The sequence below is a fragment of the Oryza brachyantha genome, chromosome 2 (assembly GCF_000231095.2).
Source record: "Oryza brachyantha chromosome 2, ObraRS2, whole genome shotgun sequence".
Taxonomy (NCBI): Eukaryota; Viridiplantae; Streptophyta; class Magnoliopsida; order Poales; family Poaceae; genus Oryza; species Oryza brachyantha.
Genome location: NC_023164.2, coordinates 14,677,369 through 14,689,889, shown reverse-complemented (window position 1 = coordinate 14,689,889; position 12,521 = coordinate 14,677,369). Strand labels below are relative to the sequence as shown.

At 38.6% G+C, this 12,521-nt stretch overlaps 2 protein-coding genes across 2 annotated transcripts; both read left to right on the top strand.

The window, feature by feature from the left end:
• Positions 1–2,162: 2,162 nt before the first annotated feature.
• Positions 2,163–3,755, top strand: LOC102706073 (copper transport protein ATX1). The gene is made up of 4 exons (XM_006647274.3): positions 2,163–2,280; positions 2,433–2,542; positions 2,767–2,842; positions 3,235–3,755. The coding sequence occupies exons 2-4, from the start codon at positions 2,531–2,533 to the stop codon at positions 3,504–3,506; spliced, it is 360 nt and encodes a 119-aa protein (XP_006647337.1). The 5' UTR covers positions 2,163–2,280; positions 2,433–2,530; the 3' UTR covers positions 3,507–3,755.
• A 1,978-nt stretch (positions 3,756–5,733) lies between these two features.
• On the top strand, positions 5,734–8,538 carry LOC102705785 (pentatricopeptide repeat-containing protein At4g39530-like). Its single transcript, XM_006647273.2, has one exon. It carries the CDS (start codon positions 5,749–5,751, stop codon positions 8,122–8,124), a length of 2,376 nt encoding a protein of 791 aa, XP_006647336.1. The 5' UTR covers positions 5,734–5,748; the 3' UTR covers positions 8,125–8,538.
• Positions 8,539–12,521: the final 3,983 nt, after the last annotated feature.

Genomic DNA, 12,521 nt, shown 5'->3' with positions numbered 1-12,521 from the left:
CTTGTACACAAAAATATGCAACAATTTTTCATTAAATTATTTATGAAAATTTATGGGTAGTTTGAGCATTTAGAATGACGGTATTTACATAATTCGAGGGTCAAAATGGTCTTTTTAGAAGGTTTAATGGAGGTGAATAGATGGAAACCTTGTAGTGGTGGCAAAAGGGAGCTTGTATAATGTCATTTCGGAGAACTCAAGTTTGTCGATGGAAATTTATATAACCAGTGATTTGTCGATTGCAAAATCTGACCTCTATTAAGACCGTATTCGACATAATTTGCATATAAAAAAATGCAACAGTTTACCATTCAATTATTTATGATATTCTTAAGTGTAGTTTGGGCATCATTTAGTATGAGAGGCATTTACATAATTCAAGGGGCAAACTGCTCTTTTAGATGATTTAGCATAAATATATGATAGAAACCTAACAGCGGCAGTAAAAAGGGACTTGTACAATGATATTTTGCAGTACTTAAGTTTGTTGATGATAATTTAAACTCCCTCCGAATTTTTAATTGACGCAGTTGACTTTTGGATTTAAACTTGTGGACAAAAGTTTGGATCCAAGATTTTATATTCAAAAATCAGTTATCGGTGAATTAAAAAATGGATTCAATTTTTTGTCCAGGAAAAAAGAAGCAGAAACCGGCTAGTTACCTGTTCTTTTGGAGGAGCTAGGTCTTCTCCTCTCCCCAAATTCTATCCTCAAATTTCACTCATTTACTCTTTAAACAAGTTATTCTAATTCACATGCCCCTTATTTTCTCAACTCAATGTGAATATTCTGTCTGTTTATCGTAACAGCTCGTTGCCCAATTTCTGGGGATGTTACTTCTATGTAATTGTAGAATATATTTATGGTTACTTAAGTTCATCCACAGCTTAACAGCTATGTCAGCAGAGATTGATGACATGATTATGACAGTTGCAAAAAGTAATGTTATCCTTGTGCCACATAACATCTTTATTTTTCGCTTCAGCTTATGCTTATAAGCTAAAATTTAAATTCTCAACTTTAAATTTAAAGTTGATTTTGGAGTTTTTTTTACCAAATTTTATTTCCCAGCTGCTTTGGCTTATAGATCATTAAGAATACACATATAAAAGTTTTATTCATAAATTCATTTTTGTTTGTAAATATAACAATCACCCTCTAAATCTTTCTGATATTCTTTAAGACAATGGAGTAATTTTAGGCCACGGTCTCATTCAGGCCTACAATTTACAATATTAACTTAAAAAAAAAAAGACATGCCCTATAGTGTGGTACTGTTTGCATGGTGCGCTAATCTTTTCTTCACTTGCAGATTAAATCAATGAGTGAAAATTTTATATGCTGGTATATGCTATCATGGTTGCGCAACTTAATTACTTTCTAATATTTAATTATTCGAGGGCATTTTAATGCTACGTAAGACCGGTGCTAGTAGACAGTAGTGCTAGGCGTTAGCTAGCACCGGCGAAATGCCGTCGCATGAATGCATGATTGCTTCTCCATCGGCCGAGCTACTCGTCTAACCACAGAACCAGCTGGGTCCCAATTCATCTCAGCCCAAGCACCACAAAATCCATCTCTGCTTTTCAGCTTTGTGGACAAACGGAATTTGAGATGTCTAGTGCAATTAACAGAATTTAAGATGAACTAACTGGTGATGCAACTGATAAAAGGAGAACATGGGATGCCAAACTCTATCTTGAAGCCTTTCAAGAACCCAAGATATTTTTTCTGTGATCATCATAAAACTGATCAACCATAAAAACCATGCTTTTGTCATGCTCTGACAACACTACAAACGGAATAAAAATAGATAAAGGTGACCCAGATCAAATGAACTCAAGAAATTACCAATTAAGACTCTAATTAAGAAGGAATCATGAAAGAGAGAAACCTGGTGACATGGATGAAATCACTGTTAAGGGTGATGTCTGATCAGAATATCAGATACCCCCCAGCCCCAAAAAAGTCAGCCAGCAGCAGCACCAAATGGGCAAAGCGATAAGCACTGGATTATTCATAAGCACAATCTCAAAACACTCTCTTGCCCTTGAGAAGAGAATCTCACAACTTTTTTTTGCAAGGGAGAGGATTACATCTTATTTGTTGCAGCAACCGATGACAAGCAGCAATTGTACATCTGTACTACACAATGGGGGAGAAAGATGTACTTCTTCTGGTACTAGTGTACTACCCAGCCTCAACTAAAGCAGGAAGGCTTTAGCCAGATCAGGGCATCTACAGAAGAACAAAAAACGGCAGATCCATTTCAGAGCAGGGTGAGGGCTTTTCTTTCTTTCTTTCTTTCTTTTTTGCTCTTATGCGTGTTTGGTGCACGTCCACCCACCGGTCACCGGCCATCCGCTTCCTCGCTACGCATCGTCTCGTCTATTTAAGCGGCCTCCGATCCATGAAGCTTCTTGCACTGCAGGCAGGCGCCAGGTTCTCTTCTGAATCAGCAGCTGAACACCACCGTGCTCCGGTTGCTGCTGCTGCTTCTTCGTCTTCTTCTTCCTACCGCCAACGACCATGGCCGCTGAGGTAACAGTCTCCTTCCCTGGATGCAGTTCAACAGCATGGCGTTAGCAGGAGAAATCGATGCAGTTTCTCGTTTTGCATCATTTCTTTTCAAATAAATTTTGTTACTTTTGCTAAGCTTCAGATTATATGAAGTGGTAGGTGGTTGCTGAATTTTTGGTTTTGCGTCTGTTGATCTGCTAAACGGCAATGCCGGGGTATAACCATGTTCATCTTATCATGCGCAGACTGTTGTCCTCAAGGTTGGTATGTCATGCCAAGGTTGTGCCGGAGCAGTAAAGAGAGTGCTCACGAAAATGGAAGGTAACTAATTTAATTTCTATTACATGAAACCATGCTTTTGTTCCAACGCTATCGATGCTTTTATTTCTTCTACATGTAAATTAAAAACTCTCTGATCACATCAAAATCATTGTACCAGCAACGGATCAGTGACACCGTTTACGTGAAATTGATCGATCGTTAACTCGTCGCTATGAAATCTGAAACTTGACTCACCATTTTAATAAAATGGTTACAAGAGGTAGCTAGAATCGATACTAGTAGAGAAATTTTATAGTTTTTGAAAAGGTACCAAAAGTACTAAAATTTTAGTGTAAAATTTTATTATCTCTCAGTATCTACTCAAGAACTATAAAATTGTATTATTACCCATCGATCAGAGTTGCTTATGTTTGACACATCTCATGAACCAGGCGTGGAGACCTTCGACATAGACTTGGAGCAGCAGAAGGTGACAGTCAAGGGCAATGTCAAACCAGAAGACGTTTTCCAGACGGTCTCAAAGACAGGGAAGAAGACCTCCTTCTGGGAGGCTGAAGCCTCTTCTGCTCCTGCTCCTGCTCCGGCTCCGGCAACAACAGAAGCAGCAGCTCCTCCTACCACCACCGCGGCAGAAGCACCTGCTGCTGCTGCTGCTGCTGCTTCTGCTGCACCAGAAGCACCTCCAGCCAAGGCTGACGCTTGATGATCACACGCGATCGATGCATTGACATCTGAAAATTACACTCCAAGCGATTAATTACTGTCTTGCATTAGTCGATCTCTAGTAAACGGGGGAGTACAATCTTGTGGAATCTGCAGCATAGCAGTATGGGCGTATGGCGTGATGGTCTGTTGCTGCCGGTGTAGCATTTGACTCCGAAATATGAAATAAATCCAGTCTCTGTGGTTTTACAAATAAGAGTCCGTTTCTCACATGATTGATGTTCAGTGTTCACTACATGCAATACTCATTCATAGATTCACTATTGCATTTTTTTTAGAATTTTACTATTGCGATTTCTTTTGGCACAGAAAAGGACGCTCGTGTTTTGTCCATGTTAATTTCGAATTTTCGATCGACCTGAAGTTGCTCATGCGACAATGCTAAATTACTTGGCAGATTGCACGTACAACGAAAAACTATAAGGAAGCTATCAAATAATCTACCAGGCAAGGTATGAAATAAGTTAGGAAAAATGTAAAACTAGCCAGCAAATTTAAGTAGTCGCAAATGGTGAGCACACCTCCCATGTGCCCATCCACTTGCGATTTTTTTATTTTTAAAACCTTTTATAAAAATAATTTTATTATTGAACCTCGTTGTTAAATTTTTTTAATCTTCTATTCATGTCACCCCATTTGTCATGGCAAAACAACGCTGTCATATAAAGTAGTTGACATGATAGTATTATCTTGTCACGCCGGTAATGGTGGCGTGGCAGACCCGACACGCTGGTCTGTTTGGTGTCATAGCTCTTTTTGTCACGTCAGGAGAGGCCACGCGGTTAAAAATGTTAAGATTGTGGAAATATTTACCTTCAAGGTCTACTAATAAAATTATTTATTAAAATATTTTTAAAAAAATTATCCACGTGCCGCCTTCTGTGCTCGTTTCCTAGATGAACTTTTCGCATGGATGCCCATAAATGCTAGGGTCGCGTTCTTCACCCCCTCTAAGTTAACTTATCACCCTCGTTTTTTACGTGCACGCTTTCCGAACTACTAAACGGTGTATTTTTTGCAAAAAAATTTCTATAGGAAAATTTTAAAAAATCATATTAATCTATTTTATACTTTTTAATAACTAATAATTAATTAATCATATATAAATATTAGTACGTTTTCCGTACCGGAATAAGTTAATTTACCTCTCACTCACACGAACGCGGCCTAGGTGATCTGGGTTGTCCTAGGCTAGCTTGATCCAACCATACAGCATGGTTTGGCTCTTGTCACCCACAGCTACGTATAGCTCCATACACAACTATAAAATGTCTTAACATATATAGTCATTAGACCACGTAGTACGATGATATAGTTGCCATGAAACCTTCAGTTACCATAATACCAAAAACATGGCAGATATTAGACCTATGTTTAATGTTTGGTACCCGCATTACTAGGTATGGCACTAGACCGATATTATGAATAGTATCCAAGTTTTCATGTTAACATTGGTGAGATACTCGTGTTAATGCTATAGTAGTGTGTTGGCGCTTTTTATACTTGTTATAGGGGAGGATTATCTGATTGATGAATTGTACACCTATGTTTTGGATGGTTGGATGTATCGCACGATTATAATGATGAGTGAATAGAGTTGTGCACTATAGAGTAGATACAAAATATTCATTGTCTTTAATGATATACCATCCTCTAGCAGTACTCGAGCGATTAATGTATAATCGAAAGGGTATGATCTAATCTAGATTAGCCCACAAGGCAACATGAAATAGAGAGCCAAACTTATACGGAATAATGAAGTTGAATATAAACTCTAGTGATAATAATAGAATCTTGAAGATGCTCTTAGAGAAATAAAATAGAACATTAAAGATTAAATAGATTTAAATTTTCTCTAACTTGCCTTTTACTCCAAATATCTATTTTCTATATACCCTTCCGAAAAAACACCCATTAGGAGCAGGTACTGTTCTTTTCTTTTAAAAAAAATCCACATAGAGCGTATTGCTTTTTCTTTTTCTAAAACACCCTTTGGGACAGCGTATTGTAAAAACATAATACGAAAATATAATTTTTAAAATATTAAAAAAGAAAAAAAACGTGACATTGCAGGCCTTTGGACTGGATTTTTTTCCAGCCTAGCATCCAATGGGCTCACGCTTAAGGCCCAAACGGCCCACCTCCACCTTATCCCCGCCTCCGTTTCCTGGCCACTCCGTTCGAATCCTTCGTCGCTCGTCGCAGAGGCAGAGCAGCCTCCAATGGCGCTTTCTCCTCCTCCTCCTCCTCCCTCCTCGTTCCCGCACTCTTCTCGCCTATGCGCAGGCGTGTCCCACTCCCACGCCGTTCTACACAGATCCTCGGAACCCGTCCCAGATGCCGCGGCGCAGCTCTCGCTCATGCGCGCCCACGCGCGCGCCGGGCGCATGCAGCCCGCGCGACGGGCGTTCGACGCAATGCCGCCGCGGGACAGGTCCCTTGTCGCCTGGACCGTGCTCATGTCGGGGTACGCTACGCACGGGCCGGCCTCCGAGGCGCTGGAGCTGCTTCTCCGCATGGTGGAGTGGCCGCTGAGGCCCGACGCGTTCGTCTTCTCGGTCGCGCTGCGCGCATGCGCCGCCGTTGGGAGCCTCGGCGTGGGTAGGCAGGTCCATGCTGCGGCGTCCAAGATGGGGTGCGTCGGGGCAGACCTCTTTGTGGCCAATGGCCTCGTAACGATGTACGCGAGCTGCCGGTCGCTGGGTTGCGCCGAGAAGGTGTTCAATGGTATTGCCTCCCCGGATTTGGTTTCCTGGACTTCTATGCTCAGTGCCTACACTGAAAACGGCCGCGACAATCAGGCACTAATGCTGTTCATGGAAATGGTCCACGGTGGTGTTTCATGTGATGCATACACTCTGTCTGTCGCACTCCGAGCTGCTTCCAGCTTGGCCTGTGTCAGTTTGGGATATCAGCTGCATTGCTACATGATCAAGTCAAGTTTCGTTAACAGTGAGTTCTTGGAGAACTGCTTGATCGAGTTCTATGGTAGGAGCAGTGAGTTGCAGCTGATGCAAAAAGTGTTTGGTGAGTTGAAAGTAAAAGACTTGGTTTCTTGGAATACTGTCATCCAATGCTATGCGGACAATCTGTGTGACATGGAGGCTTTGGTTCATTTCCGAGATCTGATGTATAAACACACAGAATGCGACGAGTATACATTGGGCAGTATTTTGCATGTTATCACTAGAAGTGGCTCTTTTGATCATGGCAGGGAAATTCATGGCTACCTCATTAGGGCAGGTTTGGACTCGGATGAGTATGTCATGAGTGCTCTCATGGATATGTATGTCAACTGGGCCACCCTACGTAAGAGCCGCTGTATGTTACCTTTGAGAATGCTGAGATATTATCTATCGGTCCAGGGAAGGCTGGACCAGTTCATTGTGGCCAGCAGTTTGAAGTCCTGTGCTTCTGATCTTGATTTGGCTGCAGGAAGAATGCTACATGCCTTTGTACTAAAGTTTGATATGATTTCAGATTCTTTTGTGACCAATTCATTGGTTAATATGTATGCTAAATGTGGTTCTTTGGAGGAAGCACATCTTCTGCTTTCGAGAACTAAAGATCCTTGCACAGCTGCATGGTCGACTATAATATCAGGCAGCTGTTTGAACGGTCAGTTTGAAAGAGCGATGAATTTGTTTAGGACAATGCAGTTGGAGCATGTACAACCTAATGAATTCACATACACTTCTGTACTTACAGCGTGTATGGCTCTTGGGGATGTTGTAAGTGGAATGGAAATCCATAGCAACTCGATCAGAAATGGTTATGGAACCAGTGATCCTGTTTTGAGAAGCCTGATTAGCTTTTACTTTAGAGGAGGACATTTTCACAAGGCCCTTCACTTGTGTTTGTCGCTCTCAAATAGTCAGATTTCTTGGGGTACATTGTTTCAAGAATTTGCTGAACTTGGTGATCATCTTGGAATACTTAATCTTTTTCATGCAATCCAACGTTCTAGTGGAGTTCTTGACTACCAAACTGCATGTCTTATCTTGAGTTCCTGTGGGAAGAATGCACATCTTACTGAAGGGTTGCAAGCACATGCTTACCTTCTGAAGCGTGGCCTTGTTTCTAGAGCCTGTATGTGCAATTACCTTATAGACATGTACTCTGGTTGTGGTAGCCTTAAACATGCATTTGAGGCCTTCAGAAATACTTCAGTCAGGAATTCATCTTCTTGGACCTCAATGATCATCGCTAGTGTAGAAAATGGTTGTCCAGAGACAGCCATTCGCCTGTTCGTGCAGATGTTAAGGAAGGAGAAACCACCAACTTCCCTGGCATTCTTATCGGTGCTGAAGGCCTGTGCAGAAACCGGCCTGGTAAATGAAGCATTCCAGTTCTTTGTATCTATGACCGAGGTTTACAAAATACAACCTTCAGTGGAGCATTACTCCCACATGATTGAGGTTTTGGGCCGTGCTGGCATGTTCAAGGAAGCAGAGCATTTCATTGATAGCGTAGTCCCTTCAGAATCTGGTGCTTCAGCCTGGAGTTTACTTTGTTCTGCTGCCAAACAGAATGGAAATGCCAAAACCATGAGGCTTGCAGCAGACAGACTAGCAAAACTTATGCCAAGTGGTTATTGAGCAAATGATCTACCTGGAAAATCCTCATGCATTATTTTCCAAGTCAAATATAGCATGAACATTATGAGGATACTAACAACCAAAGTTTGTCCAAAGCAAGTTTGACTTATCAGCTTGTAGGTGGCACAGAGACCGCAGATTTCTCCAGCGGACTAAGAGAGTCACCACTTTCCACTTGTCTTGCTCCTTTGCCACTTTTGCTAGCCATGGATTTGGTCTGAATAGGTCAGTGATATCATTATCAGTTCATCGCAACAGATTCAGCAGGGTCGGACATGCTGTATAGTATAGTGACAGAAGTGAATATTATAGCTGCAACTTGCTATATTTTGTGTATGTACTATACTCTAGACGGTGTACATAATTTCTACTGTCCTGTTTTACTTGGAGCATAATTCTTCCTATAAAAAATCTCGGTGAATTATTCTGATTAAAAGGAGATATCCTCTTATTTTTAAATAGTAATACATCAATCCTGAATCAAGTACTTTAGATGACCTATACTTACACTAATTGGGTACTCTGAGGATTTCGTACTTTAACTAGGAAGGTGTGTTTATTTGATTATATGGATTGTATTACCATACTGTAGATTGTATTTGTTTGTTATACACGTGATTGGAAAAACCATGACTCTTAGCACACGTGATTGGGAATACCATGGACTTGGCTTTACTTTTTCTTCTATTTAATAATTCTAAAATGTAGAATTAATAAATATGAAGTTGTACTCAACTCGACTCTTAATTTAGCAAGTTATTAATTTAATTTAGAAGTTAGAAATTAATAATTATCAAGTTACAACAAATATGGTATCTTGTTTTAATCTAAGCCTTTTTGCTTAGCAATTGAACCAAACTTTCTAACGCTTGAAGTTAGAGTAGTCGGAACTAGCAAGACTAATTCTAAACGATAGTTTACACGAAGAAAATGACGGGGTCGTCAATTATTTGCTGCATGACGTGCGGAGCTGTCCTCCATCGATGGTGAAATGTCAAGTTGAGCTTCGTTGTACTCCCGTTACTCGGGCACACGTTTGATTTTTTTTTTTAATTCAAAGAACTTATGTATAACCTCCGTCCCAAAATAAACGAATTTCTGAGTTTTTAGATGAAATTTTTGACTTTTCGTCTTATTTGAATTTTTTTTATTCTTACCACATGATAAAACATGAGTAGTACTTTACGTGCGACTAATTTTTTTTCAATTTTTTAATAAATTTTTCAAATAAGACGGATGGTCAAACGCTCCAACTACAAAACCCAGAAATCCTCTTTTTCTGGGATGGAGTAGTAATTATTATTTATTTTCTTCTGAATGTTTCCATCACTAAATATTTTTAATTATAATTTATATTTTTCATATTTGCAAAACTTTTTTAATAAGACGAATCTTGAACCATGCGTCAAAAAGTTAATAGCGTCATCTAAATAAGGAGGAAAAATATATTTTTAGCTCTATTGATATCTTATCTTGTATTTCATTATCTTGTATTTCATGCCTTCCTTTTCCAACAATATGGAGGACACACTAATACGCAAAGAGACAACGCCAGTAACAAATCCCAAATCTTACTAAACATTCTTAATTTAAGGTATACCCGTGGTTACGTAGTATTACTGGGCATCAGAATTTGAGTATCGGTGATTCGAGTCATCCTCCACATCTCCACACCGCACACAATATCACAGGTGTTCCCCCAATATATTTCTTTTCATTTCAAATGAAATACAAAACGTCTAATAATAGATTTAGGAGATATAAACCATTTTTTGTCATAAAAAATGATCTCTTCTACCTGGGTGTGTAGTCTATGAAGCTCAAGGTCATGATACAATAAGGACATTCAGTGTGCTGTTACATGGCGAGCGGCCTTAGCTCGCTACGTAGCAGCTGGTTCTCCAAACATTTCGTTGAACACTTTGTGACACTAAGGGATAGCTCAGCCATGTGAGAATCAAGCCAGCCTCCTCCTGATTGCGTGGGAAGTTTGGTGCGAACGTAATAGGGGAGTCTTCAAAAAGAACACATGGATAGCACACGCTTGCTGAACAAATCAAAGATGAACTGAAGACGTGGGTTTTTTTGTGGTGCGACCAATCTAGCGAGAATAGTGCCATAATTCCTAAAGGTTCTAAAGGACCATGTAGTAACAAGCAGTTGTGCTGTTTGTTTTAATCTTGTTCGTTGTTTTCCCTCGGCAACCATGTGGCCCGACTTGTAAATAACCTCTACCTTTCTTAATATAGCACCAGGAAACCTGGCTTAGTTTCAAAAAAAAAAAAAATCAACATAGCCAATAGTCACCTACCTTCGTATCAGAACCATCATTATCTTATTCATTGAAAACTCGATCTACCAGGATTGATTCAAAAATTGTCAATATCAGAGCCTCAAAGTGAGAACCCGGACTGATACATTTTGAACTAGTATCACAACTAGGCTATGTACCGAAAAAACGTTGATCTTCAACAACATATGGTGTTTGTCATGCTAATCTATTAATTATATATTTAACCAATTCATATATTTTTTATATATGGTGTGTCCGTTTCTCTTTTTTTTTTTTGTTTTTTTTTGTTTCGCACGAGCTACGGGAAAGTTGAAGTACCATGACTTCCTACAACTCTTATATATCCATCTAGAAGAACAATATACTAGTCGAGACGATTAACATTAGGAGTCGACCCAAGATGACCAATCAAGTTTCAGGAGTCGACCATCAATTCTTTGGATGCATCCAATTTAGATACATACATGTGCATTATGATGGAACTTAGAGACACGATGACTACCATCGCTATCAAGAACGTAATTAAGGTACGTAATACATAGTTTTTAATCTACTAATATTCTAATGAGCAATTTTACGGTACTTGAGAAGGTACCAGGAGGTACTAAAATTTTAATATAAAATTTGATACCTCCTAGTACCAAAGTTACCAAGAGGTATCAAAATTTATATATAAAAAAGTGGTATCTCTTGATACCTTCTCAAGAACTATAAAATTGATCCCTTTAATACATCCAGCATGAATATATCATACACATAATATGTTCTTCAATTTATCATAACTTAGTTTATGTTTACCTAAAATATTTTTATACACTATTTATTTGCGCAGACAATATTAGATCGACTACGGTCAGGGCTGGCTGGGGGAGGGTCTCGAGAGGTACGGCCGCTCTGGCCCCCAAATCTTAGGACCGTACTATTAATTTTTTAATACAACATGTACATTATTTTCTATATAAATATTATTTCTGAATGTAAATATTTACAACAATAATTTATAGTGTATATATATTTTAATTATTATTATTGTATAGTATGATAAGTTTCTCCATGTTTTGTTTCGCATCAGGGTCCTGACGTGTGAAAATTCAGAATTGGCCCTGACTACAGTCTGATGGCTGCTGCAATATCAAACCAATATATGTATATTTTTTCTCAATCATGGCAAATATTATCATGAATATGTGATTTGAATATGTTTTATGTATCTTCATACGATCAAAAGACCTATACAATACTCACTATTTTCTATTATATGTTTTCTAGACATTGGTCGCAAGCTAGTCTTCACTCTTCGACAGTGAGGGCAGCAGAAGATAGCAGTTACGCTTACTTCATGGCCAACCCCTGCGGCTGGTCTTTTTTGACATATTCAAGATCAGGAAGATGAGTCCTAAAACATTCGTTCATACATACATACATACACACATATATATATATATATATATTCCCCCGTTCTATATTATAAAACTTTCTGGCATTGTCTAGATTGATATATATGCTAATAAATCTATACACATATACAAAACATATACATTAATACATAGATAAATCTAGACAAATCTATAAAGTCTTATAATATAAAACAGAGCGAGTACATACAACATGCATGTATGAGACAAACTGTTCCCAAGATGTACACACGATTTTGAGCCATGTTGGTTTAATACTTCTGACGTTTAAATCTTATCCTACGAAACAAAGGATTCATATGAATTAACAAGCCTTACGTGTATTACCATTGCTTAGATCTATATTTGATGATTTTCTTATTCAAAAAATGTATATAATTATTAATTATTTTATCACTAGAGTTACTATAAGTATGACTTATAATTTTACATATTTATGTAATTGTTTTTTTAATATGATGAATGGTTAAATACAGATCTAAAAGTCAACTATATCAATTTTGCTTTTTAAAAAGAGGAATTAATTAACTTAACCCATGAGATCCGCCCATTTTATTTCATGTATAACCTGCTGATAATTAAGCTATCTAGAAGTGATCTCACCGGTTTAATGAGCACCTTCTTAATGAGGGGCACGCTGTATTTAATTGATCATAAAATTATGAGAAATCCATATACTTTTGGGACAA